Here is a 19794-nt window from a genome sequence, read left to right as displayed (position 1 = left end):
ATGGATGGATGTGGGGAGAGACAGAGAGAAGACTTCAGCAGACTCCGGCAAACCCAGTAATTCTTTCTGCTACCTGGATAGAAGCAGGAAATGGATGGGCTAGAGATTTCACTCTCTTGGTACTTTGAAGAGACCCAAAAAAGAAAGTTCATCAGGGTGATTCTTTGAGGACATGCATTATTCTAAAATAACTAGGAAGAGTTGACTTGTCTGTCAACCAGACCTCCGTTTGGATCTACATATTCAAGAGCTTGATAAACTGTAGTGTAGCCCCAGGTTCAGGGGCTGACATAGTCTTCAGATGACCAGTTAGCTTAGCTCCATTACCCAAAAATTTAGAAACAGAAGAACCTCTTTTGTTGTATTAGCCTGCCTCCCCACTGTAAAAAAAGAACCTCCCATGATTCCTTCCCCCTTCACACCACCTCCCCAGCCTCTAGCACACAGAAGACTCCAGTGATGGACTGAACTAAAACAGTACTGAGTTGTTGCTCCCCAACCTGGGAATCACTGCTCTTCTCGTCCTGACCTATTCCTGTTGGAATCCATCCACCACAATGATCTCTGCCTGGCCAGAATCTTTTTGTTTCTAGACTACTGATTTTGGCAACCCCGCTTTCAGAATGACCTTTCCCTCCTTCTCTTGACTCAGCAAATGCTTCAAGTCCACTTTGTTGACCCAGCTTCTGAGTCCAGCTATTGGGCTTAAGAAATCTGCATGTATATATGTTAGATTTCATTCCTACCCTCCTGACTTGGGAGATTCAGGCTATTTGTAACTAAGCTCCTAGGATGATCTACTTCTCTACTCTCCACTCTGGTCCAGCCTGTTGCCTAATAAGGATAAGGTTCCCCTCCTACTCCCGGGTCAATTCGTCAGCACCCTCTTACCTGCTCCCCGACAGCTTCATCTCCTGTCCACAGACTTAGCTGAACCCTCCCCACCCCAGGTGAGGGTTCTGGTCACCCAATTCCAACATGGGATGGTGTGCTCCCCACGCCATCAATTCTCGGACACCAGCTGGGTGTTCTACCATTCAACTCAGTTCTGACACTATCTACCCAGAGACAGCATCAGGTTCCACAGGTTAAGGGCTCAGTCCCACAGGACCGCCCTCTGGTGCAGACGACCGGCTAGGGTTAGACAGGTTGGAGGTTCCAAATTGGCTGCAGAAGCTCACAGAACACAGAGAAACATTTTACTTAAAAGGACATCACTCAGGAAGAGCCAGATGGAAGAGATGCCTCAGGCAAGGTATAGGGAAAAGGCGGGGAGCTGCCATGCCCTCTCCCGGTGCCCCACAGGCCAACATGTGCCACTTGCTTCACCAACCTGGAAGCTCTCTGAAGCCTGTCCTTTTGGGTTTCTATGGAGGCTTTATTACATTACGTATGCATGACTGATTAAATAATTTAAATCATCGTCCACTGGAGACAGATTCGACCACGAGTCCCTCTCCCCTCCCTGGAGGTGGTGGTGGGGGGTGAGAGTGAAATACCGACCCTAATCACGTGGTTGGTTCCCCTGGCAACTGGCTTCATCCTTAGGTGGGGTCCAAAAGTCAGCTCATTAACATAATAAAAGACACCTTTATGGCTTTCAGCACTTAGGAAATTCCAGGGTTTTAGGAGCTCTGTGCCAGCAATGGGGAGGAAGACCAAATGTAGATTTCTTATTAAAAATCAAAACATCACACTAGTTAACTCCAAACATCCTCACTCTTCGCTAGGCAGCCCAGAGCTTCTCCAGGAAAGCACAAAACCGTGCACACTGGGACCACAATTAACGCATGCTTCCTGACCAGCTAGCTCTTGCGGCTCCCTGGCCGTCCTTTCACTGGACCTCCCATTCTCCAAAGCAAGACTGCTATTAAGTATTTCATCGCACACACATTTTACTTTTCTGTTTCTCTAGAGATGAATACCTGGGTTTGCTCCAACTCCCTGCTACTATAAGCAATGTTGTAAAGATCTTCACTGTATATGCCCCTCATTGGTCTGTGTGTGTTACCCTAAGGCATGGCTCAGGAATGAAGAAGGTGGGGACACAGTGTGTTCTCATACTTAATTGTCCTGGGTAATTCGTTTTAGCTCCACTTACACCAAGTCCTCAATACTTGATGATTAAATGACTATCAACATCAAGAAAGTCTCAGACTCTGCACTGTTGGAAGAGTCTTTCATTAGCTTTCCCTGCTTTCACAGGAAGCGCAGACCAGTATTTAAGGTAGGCCAAGAAGCTGGATCAGGGAGCTGGATTTAGGATCTACTGCACAGACAATTCCCTGTTTCCAGAGAACACAAATATAGAGAAGGCATTTTGAGAGATTTGAAGGGCGATCACCAAGTAAACGTAACAGATCAGAGAATATTCCTGTCCCGGTTTTCTTCTACTTTCTTACCTAGGGAGATGCGTTTTGTCCTCACGTTGAACATTTTTATTAAAAAGATGGTTTTGGGCTTCCTTGGTGACGCGGTGGTTAAGAATCCGCCTGCTAATGCAGGAACACGGGTTTGAGCCCTGGTCCGGGAAGACCCCACATGCCGCGGAGCAACTAAGCCCGTGCGCCACAACTACTGAGCCTGTGCTCTAGAGCCCGCGAGCCACAGCTACTGAGCCCGCATGCCACAGCTACTGAAGCCCACGCACCTAGAGCCCGTGCTCCGCAACAAGAGAAGCCACCGCAATGAAGAGTAGCCCCCACTCGCTGCAACTAGGGAGAAGCCCATGCACAGCAACAAAGACCCAACGCAGCCAAAAAGAAATAAATTTATAAAAAAAAAAAAAAAAAAAAAAAGATGGCCTAACATACCACCAGTCAAAAAGACTTGGAAAAATTATATGTAACATTAATTATGAAAACAATAATTTGTTTTCAATTTCCAAAATTTAAATTTATATTATAATATTTAATTTCCAATTTCAAACTATTCCTCCAAAAGATTCTGACATACCTCCTACCCCGACCCCCTTACCCCTCAATCTGGGACACAGAAAGTCAGTGCTATAAGTCAAAGAGGGTGAGGCTAAGTGAAAATTCATTGTTTAATGAGATTTAAGGACCGAAAATGTAAATTTAAGGTCTATAAGGAGAAACAATACTTTAAATATTGGATACTAGACTTAACGGTAACTGTTATTTACTAAAATACAGAGTTCCCAAAATGCATGGAATATTCATAATCACTCATTAAACTTCACAGAATATTCACAGTCACTCATTAAGAGAAAACCAAACATTTTGGCACAATAGTCTGAAATTGAGGCTGTAATCAGAGAGGAAGACCATCTTCTGCAAACTCTTTGCTTTGGGCCATGTGGGCTGGACAGACCACACACCCCTCCCAGGTATGAACTTTTAAATTAGTATACGAAACAGTTATTGACCACCAATGATTCTGCACCACCAATGGTAAACTTTAGATTCTGAAGCTGGATTGGCAAGCAGCTGGCACACATATCTGCACTCCCCCCTCGTACAACCTGCAGACAGTACTGATGGATGATGGCAAGCTCTCCTGCAGGGTGGGCACGTGGCCTCACTGTTTTCCATGAGGAGCTCCAGACTGGTACTCCAACTGATTGCAGTTGGTGTGGAGGATGCAACCTAACTTGTGGTGCAAGAATATGCAGTCACAAAACCCTCCTTTTGATCTGCACACATTCATAAGGATTATTTTAAGTGACCTCCTCACTACGACTGATTTTAAAATTCCAAGGACTCTTCTTCCCTTTCTTCCTGATCTTCAAGGTCTTATTACTAATTAATGTGTCAATTTATCTCAACTATTCTTGTTTTTATCCAAGGTGGCTGGATTTTCATTCATTTTGACTGACTACGGAGCTCCTGAACTCAGGAGCCATTCTGGAGGGTTTCTACAACTCAGGGACATACGGTGCACACACTGCCAATTACGGGCCTAAAACACAAGTTTTAAACTCTAGGAAAAATTTTTTATAGCACATGCATAAATGGGCACGAAATGGCTAAAAACCAAACTGACAGGAAGTCAGGGGTATCATTTGATAGTGACAGATACTAAAATTAACTGGAGAGTAAATTTTTTAAAGTAGTCTTTAATCTGGAACTTCCCCTTTGCCCCCAATGGAGAACACTTGTTTATATAAGTCTGCCTGTTAAAAGAGTACAGAGAATAAACTGTCCAGGGCATCAGACAAAAGCTAGTGGAAGCAGGGGATTTTACAGAGCTGTATGGGAACTGCACGAACACCCTTAATACCCAGCATCTTTAGGGATCTTCCCAAAAGCCAATAGAAAGAAATAATGAGCTATTTTAGCAGAGGATGAAGACTCTGATCTTAAACTCTGAAAAGTATTAGCTGCAGAAATGGCTGCTGAGGATTCTTTGTAGTTGGTCTATCTACCCTGATAGAGGGAAACGCAAGTCTTTTCATGATGGCCAAACAACAAATTTCTTGCACTACAAATAGAGAAAATTTCTCACCAGTTGGTGAGTTCCACACCTCAAAGGTAGGCTGGCTATTCTAGGAACAAAGTGCCTTTGATCACTTGATGGGCAGAGAGGGCTTGATCATACGGCCCATGCTTGTGTTTCCCAACCCACTTCGGAAAGCATGGAAAATCTATTTTCAGAGAAATTAAACCACACCCTAGAATTCCTTGCAATTCATGGGTGGGGAAAAAAAGTCCTTAAGTGATTACTGCCTGAAAGGAACATTCTTGTGGCAAGAGAGGGCTGGGCTCCACACACCTGCTCAGCTTTTTTAAAAAAAAAAAAAAAAAAAAAAAAAGAGTAAATGTACAATCGTTGGAGAGTAATTAATCCATGAAAGGATGCATTGTGCCCTCATGGTGTTTGCCCACCTTGAAGCATTAATAATTATTAACTTCAGTTTCTTTAACTCAAGGCGACAATGTTCTATTGAGCAAGGTTTGCCACAGAATTATAATGGGGTGTCCAGTGAAAAATAAGGCCAAGATCTGTAGTTCCCTCTGCCTTTTTTCCCCCTAATTCAATAATCCTTTATTGAATACCTACTATGTCCCAAGGTATCCTATGGGAAAGTCAAATAAAAATGTATAAAACATGGTTCCTGTACTCCCAAGAGTGTACAAGCTTTCAGAGAGATATGAATATGAATCCAGCTTAGTTCAAGACACTGCGTTAACTGCCAAAACAGAGGCAAGAAAAGAGCTCTGGGGCAATCTGAAACCTGGGTATCGGAAAGATACTTTGATACAAGTATTTAATGATGCTACTCGTTCCTTTTTCAATATTTCTTCATGTGTAAAACATAAAGTTAGGTGCTTTTGGCCATAATGAAATAAACAGGGTATGGCCTCTGTCTACTACTGTCTATTGAATAAAAATTTCTTGAGCATCTACACGTGCCAGGCATCTAACAGGATATTTTGGAATTACAGATGGTTAAGCATGCTTTTCACCTTCAAGGAGCATCTGGATTGTTTTTTTTTTTAATAAATGGTTATGTATATGCTGTACTATGTGTGATCTTGTATCAGGTTAAAAGACCTTAAAGGAAGGACTATTTTTTCATTACTCCTGGGCACCAAGCCGAGCTTACCTTGGCCTTACTGAATAGAACAAGGAATCTGGTTAGAATCCAGATGCTATGGTAAACAGTCTCATCAAAAGCAATCAAAGCAGGAGTGAAACTTTCGTGGTCATTTTGCACATGTGCTGATTTCAGTCATACTAACTCAACCCTCAGGGGTCTTAAGGGGCAGAGCCCTAGTCACTGGCTTTTTAGCACCTTGCACAAGGTGTAACAGAAAGTAGGCAATTGGTAGATATCTGATGAATAAAATAAAGAATCTCTAATCCCTAACCTTCACCATGGATGCCTGCTCAAAAATGGAGAGAATATTGTAAATATTTCATATATATGAAAATCAGTGATTTTTAAAAAAATTACAGAATAGGAAGATAGGAATCAATTTGATTTCTCCCTGCTTCAGCACCACTAGATGTCCCATGTCAGGTTCTACCCACAAACTCATGGGAAGAGGCCAACTAGTAATTTCCCTCTGGCATGGATCAGGATATAAACTTGTATTGTTGATACATGTGCTTTGTTCTGTTTGCCAAACTTTGTGTGTGTGTTGGGGGGGGGGTGTGTGTGTGGAGGGCAGTTTCTCCCCCTGAAGTATGCCCAGTATTCAGTCTCCCCTGGACCGACTCGACCTCCAGCTGACTTATTTCAGTTTTGTCAAAAAGGCTAAACATAGAGAAGATTCTTGAAGCACATACAGTACTTTCTAATACAAACTGTGATCTTCAGAATGCCACCCAATAAAACCTGTTGTACAAGAAGACTGTGGGATTTCTTAGTAAATTGTTGCCATCCCACCGTCATCCACTACAGTAGAAAGTGCTTCAAGAATAAAGCATTTGGAGGTTTCATCAGATTGGATATGGGGTCTGGAGACAATGACCCATCTCACTCATCTGACTCCCATCCTCAAGGTCATGCTAAGAGATCATGTGATTGAGAGACCACACAATGAAGTCGTTTTGGCTCCCCTGGAGAGCAACGTGGCCACTTCTGTGTGCAGAAAAGACCTCCATCTTTGACACCATCACCACCTGTCTGCTGAGAAGCCACGTGGGAGGGAGGGAGGGAGGGAGGGAGGGAGGGAGGGGAATTAGGAATGAACGAAAGTCCAGGACAGACTCAGTCTCTGCCCCCAGAATCCCTGCAGAGGAGGAGGAGAACTTAGTATTATTGGGTTAAAATTACAATAAACATGAGTGATAACTTTAAAACAAAGTCATCCCTCGGTAACTTTAAAACAAAGTCACCCCTCGCTCTCCTGGGGAAACGTTTCTTTCTTTTGATTGGTCTCACCTGGGGCCAGACCATTTGGAAACTAAAACCCTATAAACCTGTCTTATTTCTCAGTCACCTGCCGTCCTCTAATTCCACCTCTGCGTTCAGGTCTACCAGCCTAATTTGGGGTTTCTTTGTGAAATGCCTGTTCTGCACTAATCAGATGATTTTCCCTCAACTGACCTTGTCATTCAAAAGCCATAAGTCATTTAAAACGCAGTTTGCATCCACAAGGAAATAAAAGGCAGAAATAAATTTGATTTTTTTCGCATCTTAATTACTCCCCCAGGCACTGGCTGCTCTCATTAAACTGCCTTAAGTCTTGAACGTGACATTTAATCTAAGAAGTCCACACTTCCTTCCTGCAGGTTTTCATTTTCTAACCAGCAGTATTTGTTGACCCTCACCTTCCAACTCTGCTCTAAACTGGAGCAGGGGTGACCCAGAGACTCAGTGGGGTCAGTCAGTCTGAGTAGGTGTGAGCTTGTACAGGTAGGAGGTTGCCTTGGCAGCAGCAGGTAAAGAAGGACCCAGGACCCTTACCTGCCCGGGAGGAGGGCTGGGCATATACTTAAACACCTCTAAATGGCTTTCAGGCATTAAATGAGTATTGAGAGCCTTCGTCCTACATGGCATTACAGCAAGAGTTTCCTCAGGAATCCTAATGGGAGTTTACAGAGGATGATATCTCAAAACAGACAGATAAGCTACTGCCAACCATTCAAAACAAGACCACAGGAAAGCCAAGCCACTCTCAACATCTATTTTTTTTTTCCCTCCATGTGAGTCAGTTTTGTAAAACAGGACCGTAGGAAAGTCAGCAAATGATTCTTTGTTCTTCCATAATGGCCCAGGAAAGCAGGTGGATCTGCTTAAGTAAGTGTTAGTAAAAGAGTAACACCACCTTGCAGGCAGCAGCCCCCTTCTCGAGAGCTGTGAGTGTACATAGTACACATCGTGACGGCTGTTATCTTTGTTCACAGGTGAGCTTGATCCTTAGAAACAGGACCCACTGAACAGATGACCCATGTGAAGAAATTAAGTTAACCTGGGACGTCGCTCAAAGACCTTCCAGCATTTTTCCATCTTGGAAAACTGACATCAGCCTGCAATAGTCACCAATGTGGCGCTGGTATCGGTACTGGATCAACTGTGGGCTGCATTCTCATCAATACTCTGATGTGCCATCACGCGGCTAGGTTTGAAGGCTGTGGGTTCCTGACACCCTCCTCAAAGGAATTCCATATGTACAGTACCGAGTTCCGGAAATAAAAGTCAATTTATGGTCCTGAGCCTGCCCTCTTATCTCCTCATGGGAGAGATGTGATGATTCAAAAGAGAATGTTGGTAATGCTTGAAAAATCTTCCTCAAATGAATATATATATATACTAGTTTGATTTATTTTAAATGGTACCAGATGCTCTTTTCTTTTTTCTGTGTTCCCTTACGCTAATTTTATTTCCTAGATTTTTCTCCCCAAAGTTCTGAAAATGAAAACTTTATTTTAAGAGCTGGCACCTAGAACCTCTGAGATTCCCACCTGGTTTAAGTTGTATATAATCCAGTGGTTTTGTCATAAAAAACTGGCCCCCGAACTTGATCTCAATCAACCCAGATGCTAACGAACATTCTACCTGAGTCACATTGTTACAGTGGGTGACCGGGGTTTCTCCAAACATTATGATTCTCACCCAAGAAAGTTTTAGTTCCTTCTCCAAGGCTCAGGTGGTGTTCCTGGGATCGGGCCAGGCCCATTCCTACAGGGTGTGTGTGTCCATGCCACGGTCGACAGCTTGGGGCGGCTTTTGCCTACATAACTAATCTCTGCATTGGATTCTGCTCATCTCACTTGAGCCTTTCAACAACAGGGTGCTACAAATGTATTGTTATTATTAGCCCATTTTGGACAGTAACTTGGAGGCTCGTTACAGCGAGTGGCTTGCGCAAGATCACTTAACCTTTAGGTGAGACAGGCACAGCATGAACTCGATTTTCTGACTCCAAAGCCAGTGCTTTCCACCAACCTTCCCAGGCCTGAGGCAGACAGATAACAATGCCCACGTTTTACTCACAAGCCCTGCCTGCTCCCTAAGCCGGCTGATGCGCCCTAGGTGTTTGGAAGCACAGACTTTGGAAGCAGACTGCCAAGTATGGCCGTGTGACGTTGGCAGGTTACTCAGCTCTTCTTATCTCCGTTTCGTCATCTGTAAATGGTAATTCCTACTTCCTAGAGCTGTTCTGAGCATCAGATGAGTTAATATGTCTAAGTCTCTTAGCTCCCTGCCTGGCCCATAGTAAGTGCCATATAAATGGGAGCTCTTCTGAGCTGCCTCATTCATTTAGGGAGTGAAAACTGTAGCCTAAGAGTCTGCGGTCACCCGAGGATATGGAGGATGGCTGTCTACTCCGCATAGCAGGCGCCCAACTCAATACCAGAACAAAGTAGTGGTCCCAGAAAAAGCCCATGTTAGAACGCATCACAGCCCGTGATGCTTTGATGTTCAAAGTCAAGTGTCACAGCTGCTTTCCCCTGCGGTCAGTTCCCCGCTTCTGACATCAACCTGGAGGCACATGAGCTAAAACAGAACCAACAGAGATGACCCGACTGAAGAAAAGTCTGTTCGGAAAGGCTGTCAGCTTTTGAAAAACAGCAGGTTGTTCCTTTCCCTGATAGGAATCAGTTTTGCTCTAATAGAGGGCCATTTTTACCCCCCCAGAATTTGAATTCCACGCACAACTCAATACCTTAAAAAAGGCATTTATTTTTCTCGGGCCTTTGAGAGGGACTTTAAACTGGAATTTAAACTCGGGCCTTTGAGAGCAGTGAAGCAGTGGAGAAAGCTTTGAGTTTCAGCGTGCTACCACGAAACTATATATATATATTTTTTCTTTAAAAACCCACATCTGAGGGGTCCAAACCACGTGCAGCACCTCCTACTATTCCGCTTTTGGCTCCAAAGCCTAATCGCCACCATGGTCACTATTTAGGAGCCCTTGCTCCTTGGCCTCCCCATCTCTTTGCCTCTTGAGATTCTGTAGCATAGCCTCCTGGAGCCTTCTCTTCCATGTTTAAATAAACGGGGAATTTCAGGATTTGGGGGGAGAAGCCTGCTGAAGACACTTCAGAGGGATGGAGAGAAAAATGAGTACCAGATTATAAGAGGACGGGCACCAGGAAAGACAGACAGCTTGGCAGTGCTTCTTGGAAAGATGCCTTCCAAACAGCCAACCCCAGGCAGGGCACCGCTTGTAGGTCTGTGTGCTGAGCACCAAGTCACAGAAATTTACACAAAGGCACAAGGGCCTTTGGGCCGACACTGGTGCCTGGAGTTAGGACTCTGAGCCTGGGCCTGATGGCTTCGGTACAGGTGGCAAAAACCAAGGTGTCTGGAAGAGGCCTCGGTCCTGCCAGACGAGCCCCGGGGTCGCGCGCACACACACAGCTGTACTCACCGTGACTTCGGAGGCGGCGGGGGAGGCGAGAACGCCTCGATCCCACTTTTGTCCTTGGGGAACTCAAAGGCAAACGAGGCCGACTTGCTCATGCCGGTTCCGGCTTTGCTCTTCTGCCCAGAGGAGCCGTCTGTGGGGCGGAGGCGGTGCCAGGTGGAGGAGTTGCACGGGTCCGTGGGGCCGTTGCCCACCTCTCTCCCCCAGCTTTGACTCAGCAAGTCCTGCTCCGCCTCCTCCTCTTCCTCTATCCGGCACTGGCGGCTCCAGGCGCCGGTCTGGTACCGGGGCCGCCTCTGGTCCAAGGCTGACGTGGCAGTGGTGGGCGGAGGGCCCCTGGCAGGGTCGCTGGCAGGGACACCGTTGGCCCGGCAGGAGGAAGCAGGGTCAGCGGGGCCCCTGGATGGAGGCTGGGGCCCAGGGACAGCCGAGTTGCCTTCGCTGAGGTTGGACTGGGGGGAGGCCGATGGGGACACCGGGGACCCTCCGGGGCTACTCTTGGACAGCTTGGGAGGGATGGCAGGCCTCCCCTTGGGCGTGCTCTCACTGGCACCGTGATGGCGGCTCTCCCTAGAGCTGAGCCCCTGCCCAGCCGAAGGCTCCCCTTCGCCTGCCTCAGGGGCCTGGCTCAGGGGCCCGCGAGGCCACTGCACCCCCACCGAGGAGTCGGGGCTGCTCAGGTAGATTGTGCGGTGGTCTTCTTCCGGGTGGGCCGCCATGACTGTGATGGTGGCCGCCGCCTGGGGGGCCACCTCTGGGCCTTCCCTGTCCTGGCCCCAGCCAGACGCTGTTTTCTGAGCCCAGGTGTGAGCCATCCTCACCTGGCCCTGGCCCTGGGCAGCTGCCGCCTGTTCCGCCCTGGCCTGTGGCCTGGAAGGCACTGGAACAGCCTTCTTCCTCTTGGTGCTCTCAGCGTAGATGGGTTCAGGCTGTGCAGTCTCTCCGGGGTGGGCTGGGGCCTGAGGCTCCCCAGCCAGCCCCAGGCACCTGCTGGAGGCCACCCCGTGGCAGCCAGAGTCCGGCTGCTTCCCCGGCCCAGGTGCCTTCACGAGGGAGCAGGAATCGCTCTCGTGCTGGGGGACCAAGGGGCTGCTGGCGCGGCTACCGGCGCTCCCGCAGGAGAGGCCATCCGAGGAGCTGGCGGCCTCCGAGGTGAGGGACTGCTTCTTGGGGCCCAGGCGGGGTGGGTTCTCTGTCGGGCCCTGGCTGCGGCACTCCCTGGGGAAGCTCAAAGCCCGCCTCTCCTCCTCGGCGGGCCTCGCGCACACCCCCTGCTCCCAGCAGGCCGGCGAGCAGTCCCCGCAGCCCTGTCTGCGCCCGGAGTCCTCGGCCTGTGGGGCGTCCTGAGCCCCTGGGCTCCCAGGGCAGCAGTCCAGGATGGAGCAGTATTCTCCCCCTTCGCTGTCCCCTGAGGGCGAGCACCTTTGATCGCTGTCATCCTCCGAGGGCAGGGATTCCCGCAGGGGCTGCGCAGAGGGGTAGGGCCTGGGGCCCTTGTGGCAGCCAGAGGTCATCTCGGCAAAGGCAGCCAGTTTCTGGCGGAAGCTCTCCTGAGGGGAGGTCAGCTCTTGGTAGGGAATCGTGGGTTTATCTTCTCGTCCAAGCTTCTCATCGGGGAAGCTCACTGGGTGGAAGGCGACACTCCGTTCCCCCCGGGGCTCTAGGCTGTGCAGGCCGACCATGGCATAGGAAGGGGGGCAGCGAGGGTGCCCCACGTCTGCCGGGGCCAAGGGCCCAGCAGGCTTCTGGACGCCTCGGAAGCTGCCCAGGTAAACTACTGGCACATCTTCCTGCTTCGGGAGGGGGAGCTTGCCGGGGGCTCGTCTCCAGATGACCTACACAGCCCCAAGGTTAAAAGACTTACATTAGACCTTGTCAGAGAAAAAAGGAAGAGAGAGAAAGTGAGAGGGCAGGGCCACGACACCGTAAACTGAGCCACCGTGAAGCAGGCGGGCAGCGCGCCTACCCTCTGACCTCCCCACAGCCTTCTCGTCACCGCTGGGGCCCCGTGGAGCCCCTGGGCTTCCGTACACTGCACTCCTCACCCCTGCCTGTAATTCTTTTGGCTTAGGTCTGTGAGGTAGGGGGAAAAAACGCCAAAGAAGAACGTTTTGCCTTCTCCCTCGAAACTGCTGGACGAGATAAGTTCTCCCAAGGCTTCGACATAGAGTTTGGGGTTGTGTTTAATTTTTGCTTTGTGTTCATTAGTCTTTTGATAACAGTGTCACAGCACAAAGAAAACAAAGTCATAAAGCTTTTAAAAACACTTGGGGTGGGCTTCCCTGGTGGCGCAGTGGTTGAGAGTCCGCCTGCCGATGCAGGGGACGCGGGTTCGTGCCCCGGTCCGGGAGGATCCCACATGCCGCGGAGCGGCTGGGCCCGTGAGCCATGGCCGCTGAGCCTGCGCGTCCGGAGCCTGTGCTCCGCAACGGGAGAGGCCACACCAGTGAGAGGCCCGCGTACCGCAAAAAAAACAACAAAAAACAACAAAAAAACAACAGAAAAACCCCACTTTGGGTGGGTGGTGGGGTCAGAGGGCAGCAGGGTGAAGGCCGGTTTCCGAGCTGGGTCCTGGCTCTGAGCCGTGCTCTTTCTCCCAGTTACAGGCAGTGACCTCAGCCGAGGCTGCACAAGTGGCTGGGACTAGTCGAGCTAGAGACAGCGATGTGGGGTGGTCATTCCCATCACTGAAATCACTGTCCCCTCCTCCTTCCCCTCTAGTCTCCCCTATCCCCACTTTTAAAGCAGCCTCAAGGCAGGGTCGGCCTCTGGCTCCTTTCCAAGATGATTCAGAGCAGAAAGAGTCCCTGGTTTACATCTGGGAAGGTCAAAGGTATCGAGAAAGGCCTGGGGAATGGGTGTAACCAGCTTCTGCAAAATGGAGGGCTTTGAAGGGGACAGGAAGCTGAATGCAGCCCCAGGAGATGGCTCACCTCAGTCAAGCCTCCCTTGATTTAAAACTGACCTCTGACTTCACATACGCTCACACACCCTTCCTGACCCACTCACTATGACAGTTTAAGGAAAACTAGTTAAGTTCTTAGAATATGCCCTAGAAATGCAGATTCCCAGAAGACATGTCTAGAGGCAGCAGGCTCCATGTGCCCTTTAAATAATTACGACTTGGTCAGGGTCATCTGGGGGATCAGGGAATGGTCTAATCTCTAAGGATGTAATTGTCTTTAGTAATCCTAGATCAAAGCCGGAAAAACCCAAGCTTCCAGATTGGAAATGCGAACACTGGCTGGGAATTGGATGACATTACAGAATTACTGCTGACATTTTTAAGTGTGATAATGATATTTTGTATAAAGACTTTATTTTTTAAAGAGGTACTGACATGATGCAGTATGTGGGGTTTGCTTTAAAACCCCAGGTGGGGAAGGGAGGGTCGGGGCAGGGGTAGAGACGGAACAAGATTGGTCATGAGTTGATGATTGTTCAAGCTCATGCGGCAGGGTGGTGGATGCATGGGATTCGTTAAACAATTCTTGCTACTTTTGTATATATTTAAAATGATCCATTAAATAAAAAAATTTTTTTTTAACTTTTTAGTAAAAGCTTCATTCTGGTGTGCCCTGATACAGTCTTCAAACGAACGTGGGGGGACTGCATTGATGGTTCTCGGTCTAAAGGGACGAGAGAAAGGAGGGCAGAGAGAAAAGAGAGGGTGGTGGTCGGGCAGGAGCAGTTTTGGGGCGAGCCAACAGGAAGCCACCCTGCAGGAGTCCTGCTGGGACAGCCCTCCCTGGCTGCCCGCCAGTCACCGGTGTTACAACAGGAGCAGCCTCGTAAAAATACCACAAAAATACCACGGGGCTGAGTCAGCCTCACCTGCGCGACGTCGGCACTCACGCCAGCCTCTGTCCACCCATCGGAGGCGTCGGAGCTCATCATGGTGGGCTTCACGGCAATGGTGGGCTTGGAGTAGGGCGAGCCGCTCAGGCCTTCATCTTCCGGGCGGCCGCTCTCCGGCCTGGGGGGCAGGCGAGGCGGAGGGGGCAGGCTGCCGGCTCGGGGCTGGGGGCGGCCGGGTGCCAGCTGGTGGTCGGTGCGCAGGCAGAAGCAGTTTTTGCAGGACCCGGGCTTCCAGATGTGCTCCACGAAGTCGCTGCACGCAGACATTTTCGGGCTCTCGGGGTTCACTGGGACGGTCCGGTGCGTCTTGGGCAGCGGGCGGGGTGCTGGCTCATCTTGCGCCTGGCTCCCTGGCGTGCTCTCGGTGGGGCGGGGGGGGCTCACAGGGCGGCTTCCTGGAAAGGCAGAACACTGGCCTCATCGGAGATCCCCCCGCCAGAGGACGGGGGCACGATCAAGTCGAGCCTGACGGCGTGACTGGGGAGCAGGGGAAAGGAGGAGAACGAGGTAAAGATGAATATTCTATGTATTCTGAGGCCCTCACCCATTTGTCATGAGGCTCTTAATCCCTTTCTAGTGGTGTGGCCTTAGAAAAGACGTAAAAGCTAAACACAGCTCTGTTGCACGAGTAGAGAGTGTAAAAGACACTTCAGTCCCCTAAACTCCCGAGCGTTTGGAGGTTTTTGGGTGCAGTTAACGGGAAGAAACCACACAGGGCTGGCGATGAGAAGCTTGTGGCTGACCCATGCCTCCCCTGCTGCCAGGGGTCTCGAGCCTGGGACTCTGCCCAGAGAAACAAGAACTACCAAGTAGGACAGCAGATAAAAAATCGTGGCTTCTGGAAGATAAGCCACAATTTTTAACCAAGAACGATGTGTGTGGGGAGGCAGACCTGGGCTCTGAGATCAGCACTGTAACCCATACTTGTGAGGATATGGAGACAGAAGTGGTGAGCAAGGGGGGCGGTGGGGTGCCAGCCTGCCCCCCCAGGGACCTTTGTCGGGAGGTCTGGCATCTTGGGAATTCGCCCTCCCCGGCCCCCCTTTCTTAGTATGCCTCATTCAATCCAGGGCTCAGTGAGATCAATACAGCCAGAGCTGCCGGGCCAGGGGAAACCGAAAGAGAGGTTCATGGTCACCACAGCCCTGTGGTCTAGGGCTGGTTAGGCTACAACAGAAGGAAGAGATGATCACAGTTATTTTCCCTACGAGGTCCCTGAAGGGGAGGCAGTGAGCTTGCTGAAAGAGTTTGTTGCCTCTGACAGTAAAAACTGAAGGCTGAGATTCTGTACCATAGAATTCACCATCGAGGGGGAACTCGAAGGGTTGCAGATTTTAAACAGTTAACCTGAATAACATCTGTCAGGTAGCTGTCATCCCCATTTTACATTTTCATCTGTTTGCTGCTTTTGCTCTTCTTTCCTCATTTAAATGAACTGACTTCCTCAAAAGGAGAGCGTTCAGGAGAAAATGGTCCTGAAGAATCTACAGTGAACACACTCTCATTAAACAGGGAGGGTTTGGCCCTGGGATCTGCTTTCCACTTTCCTCCCGTGAGAGCTGGCTCTGAGGTTGATGCTCTCCATACCGTCAACAGGACTAACCAGGTGGAATGAGCCAGGAGCCCCAAAGATCATCAGAATCTCTGTGGGAAGAGCTCTCTTTCTGGTCTCCCACACTCACAGAGAGGGGTGCTTACTCAACAAGAGCTGAAGCTAAATTGGCCTCTTTTCCCTCCAAAGTTAACCAGGAAGCCCACTGCATCATCTTTAAGCTAAATGAACTCTCTGAAATAAAAGACAAGTATTTGTCTTTTAGTTTGTGACCGTTGTTAGGATTTATGCATCAAGATGCTTGCAAGTTGGGTTCTCCTCCTCCTGCTACACCCAAGTAGCAGGTTCATTCCCTGCCAAGTTCCCAGAAGAGGTCACTAAGCTTCAACAAGCAGAGGAGAGCAAGGATTTTTCTTTCTCCTACAATCCCAGGCCATGGAGAGCTCTAGGCTCTGCTGCCAGACTGTGGAAAGAGGAAAAAGTGGAGGAGGTGTTCTGGTGTTCAGTAAGGCAAATCTCCATACCCCTGCCCCAAGGTGAGGAGAAGGTCCTTTCCAGCGGTTCCTGACCCCCCTCTTCTACTGCAGGCAGAGGCTCCCACGCCCCAAGTGGGATGGAAGGAGAGAGCTTGGGAATCGGTTCTGTGTGGGCTTGGCTCCTTCCTGCAGCTCCTCACAGGGCTGGGCTATCTGAGGACGGAGGGCATCCTACAGATTCGCAAAGCAGCCGCTTGGGGTAGCCACGCCTCATTTCCTGCTCAACAGGCAACTGACCCACACTTGTCAAGGCTGCTTGGTGCCGGAGGTTCCCCTCCTGTGCCGCAGATGGCCCACTCCAGCCCTGGGACTTTTGGTAGGCTCTGGATTACCAACGTTCGGGAAGCTTCCAGAACCCCTCACCAGTTCATGAGCACTCTCCTTGCTCCCATCCTCAGCTCTGAAATTCTCTGACGGTGAGTACAACTTCTACCACACAACTGCTCAGAGACTGGAGAGGTTTTTCAGGAAAAAAGAATGAAGACGAGAACAGAATAAAGCCCTGAGCTCCTCTCCATCGCTGACTCACTACACATCCTGTTAAAACTGGTTTCTCAGTCACAGCAAACAGAACCTATCACTACATCAAGCCAGAAAGGATTCTCTCGGTCTAGAGAGGTTCTGTGCTTGGAATTACATCCGATTTGTTTTAAGTAAAAGGTGGTGGAAAACTCAAGCGGCACTCACAAAGCAGGAGCCCTGCCTGCCTGCCTGCCGGTGCCAGCTCCCCACCGCCTGGGAATGGCACCTTTCCAGCCCACATTCCTTGCCTCCGAGGGGAGGTAGCCCCCAGAATTATGCAAATTCCTCCATTTCAGTGGGAGGCAGCGGTGTAAGATTAGAAAAAGATCTCAGCATTCTTTCTGATCCAAGTCATGATAAAATATCTTTGCCTCTGCAAACTTCTGCACCAGATTTGTGGCTAAAATGTGCAAGATTGAAGCTGTCAGACACACACCCACCCCACTGGAAAAAGAATCCGAAGAATGGTGACCAGATCCATAAAATGAAATCTTTGGGCTCCAAATGCCCCTCATACTTGCATCGAAAGTTGCTCACACCTTACCCTGAAGTGACAGAATTCCAGAAAATATTCATCTAAAAAAGTTATCTATATTACAATTAAATGAATGCAACACCGGAAAAGAGAACTATTTATGAAAGTGTTTGTCTGGATTTCAACACTCCATTGACAGAGGTTGCCCGGGCAGAAAGGAGAAAGTGACAGCCTTACCTCCCCCCTTCCCCCGCACACACAGAGGGTAAGTCATGATATTCACTCAACTTTTAATTTCCTTTTTTCCTTCTCCAGTGCCATGTAATCTAATCTTAGCAGTAGGAATGTGGTTTCTGTGGGTTAGACCCATTAGTCTAAACCAGTAAGGACGATACCCGCGTTCCACAAGACCCTATGATAGCGAAATAACCGCAATTTCCCAGTGCTTCCTGTCAAATTTCCGGCTCAAAATGGGAAGGGGTTGTTAAGGACAGTTCAGGCCAATGATCTATAGGGCCTTCCCAACCTGACTCTGGGCTGGACGTCTTGCAAAACTCCTCCCTCCTAGACCTTTGGGCTTTGCTATCGGCTCTGCAAAGCCATGTGCTTGCTGGCTGAGCTTCACCTGAGAGAAATATACAGAGCCGGCCCTGCCTCCATTCTCAGTGGAGAGGTTCTATTTTCTAAGAGAGAGAGAGAGAGAGAGAGGGAGAGTGTGTGTGTGTGTGTGTGTGTGTGTGTGTGTGGAAGCGGCAGCACAAGCAGAGGTTAACAACGTGCCCACAGTAGCCTCTCAGAGGGCTCTGCCACGGCTCAAGAAAAAGCCATCGTCTCGTTCCCCTTGGAGACCCCCAGACTGGCATCCAACTCGGGGCTGCCTAAGAGGCAACTACTAACTTGGGGTCCCAAAGCATCACCCCCGGGGGCCTGGTCCGAGGCGCGCGGGCGGTCTCTCCCTCTCTGCTCCTTTGACAATCCTGCGGCCGCGGAAAGGCAGTCTCCACAATAGCAATCCCCAAAGCGCTCCGGTCTCCTGCCCCAAACCCTGCAGCCAGACCAGCGAGACCAGCAGAACAGTCGGTTCCCTTGCCGGAACTCGGAGGAAAGTTTCCCCGTTCGAAAGAGCGCGATTCTCCAATGAATCGAAAACATCCCTCCGGCTCCCCGGTCCTCCGGGATCGGCGCCTCCACCTCGGGCGCAACCCGGGGCGCACGCGGTCCGGACGCTCCACCCTCCCCCAGAGGCCGCCTGTCACCCCGAGGGACGCCGACTGGGGTCGCCCGGTCGGTAACCGCCGCGCTCCCCCGGAGCTTCCCTCTGCGGCCACGTTTGCCAAACAAAAAGAGGCAGGCTTTGGAGAAGGCGCCGCGGGCTCACCTCGGGGCCGCGGTCCCCCGGCCTCGCCGCTGGTCTCCGAGCCGCCAACCGCCCCGCCGGGCGCCTCGGAGCATTGTTTGCAGAGTGTGTGCGCGCGGTGCGTGCCCGGCCGCGGGCGGTGTCGTCTGCCTGGGCCCGGCGGCCGGGTGGCAGCTGCGAGCCCGGCTCCGCCCCCTCCGCCTCCGGTGGCGCCGCCCGCCCAGCCCCAGCCGCACCTCCGGAGTCCCTGCCGCCGCCCCGCGCCCCCCGCCGGCGGGCGCGCTCCCTGGCCCCTGATTCCTCCCGGAGATCCACGCCCCGCCCCTCCCTCACGCTCCCGACGGAGGCTCCGCCCCCAGCCCGAGACTTGGAGGCGTCCGACCCCCCGAGCGAACGCCCTTTTGCACCCCTCTCCAAGGAGGGCTCGCGGGGTTCTGCAGGGGCGAGTTTCGGTGTCTAAAGCCTTCCTTTTCCCATGATGTGCGCATAGGTATGTAGTTGTCTTGCGTCCCTTCATCCTGCCTGCTCTGCGAGACCCTGAGAGGACCAGAGAGGCGTGGAGGGTACAGCTCCAGAGCTGGAGGGGGCGGGGGGAAGGAAAGCGAGGGGTCCGGAGGGGAATGATGAGGTCAGGACCGAGACGCGTTCCGAAAGCTGCGTGGGCACCGAGATTGTCATGACTGTTGCAGGTAGGAGGAGGCTGACGCAAGACCCAGCCGGGCTGGGAGTCCTGACAGCGGATTCTGGGTCCTGCTCAGTCCCTCGACTGAGGCCTCAGGCAAATGGCTTAACCCCCCTGAACTTTAGTTTTCTGAAAGAGGAATACACCGGTTGGAGTGGAAAGAGCTGGTCTTCCTCCACGCTGGGACAGTGAGGGCTTCCGCAGGCCAGTATTACACCTGTGTTTACACCGTTTCCAGTAAGTGACTCATTCACTGAGATAGAATGAGTTCGAGATAGTCCTCGGGCTAAAAATCTTTTAACCGAGAGTATGACAGCCTACGACCCAGTCAGTCCCCTCCCTTTATCCTGCTGCCTGCAACAGGCTTGCACCTTGACCTGGGTGTTTCCTCAAGGAGCCCGCACCAAGGTCACCACCTGGCGCCGGCCTGGTTGGGGGGAATTCGCAAAGACCCCAGAAAAACACCTGTGGCCTTCTCTCTGCTCCTTCCTCCTCCCCAGAGAGGCAGTGTATAGTAAGTCCAGCG

The 19794-nt window shown here is 50.6% G+C and overlaps 1 protein-coding gene and 1 long non-coding RNA gene across 6 annotated transcripts in view; one reads left to right on the top strand and one right to left on the bottom strand.

Moving 5' to 3' along the window:
* PRAG1 (PEAK1 related, kinase-activating pseudokinase 1) overlaps positions 1-14561 on the bottom strand; it is a gene marked incomplete at its 5' end in the record, with an annotated part of 49193 nt that extends 34632 nt beyond the window's left edge. Inside the window, 2 exons of the mRNA XM_055081231.1 lie at positions 10290-12121; positions 14121-14561. Coding sequence (XP_054937206.1) covers positions 10290-12121; positions 14121-14561 — 2273 coding nt within the window. The remainder of the gene's footprint in view (positions 1-10289; positions 12122-14120) is intronic.
* A 4336-nt stretch (positions 14562-18897) lies between these two features.
* LOC114484589 (uncharacterized) overlaps positions 18898-19794 on the top strand; it is a 54665-nt gene continuing 53768 nt past the window's right edge. For all 5 annotated transcript variants that reach the window (XR_003677698.2, XR_008616238.1, XR_008616241.1 and 2 more), the window contains exon 1: positions 18898-19076. This is a non-coding gene — a long non-coding RNA (uncharacterized lncRNA). The remainder of the gene's footprint in view (positions 19077-19794) is intronic.

Source organism: Physeter macrocephalus, chromosome 20, assembly GCF_002837175.3.
Source record: "Physeter macrocephalus isolate SW-GA chromosome 20, ASM283717v5, whole genome shotgun sequence".
Classification (NCBI taxonomy): domain Eukaryota; kingdom Metazoa; phylum Chordata; class Mammalia; order Artiodactyla; family Physeteridae; genus Physeter; species Physeter macrocephalus.
Note: the sequence above shows the minus strand (reverse complement) of the source record. Positions and strands in the feature narration are given on the sequence as shown.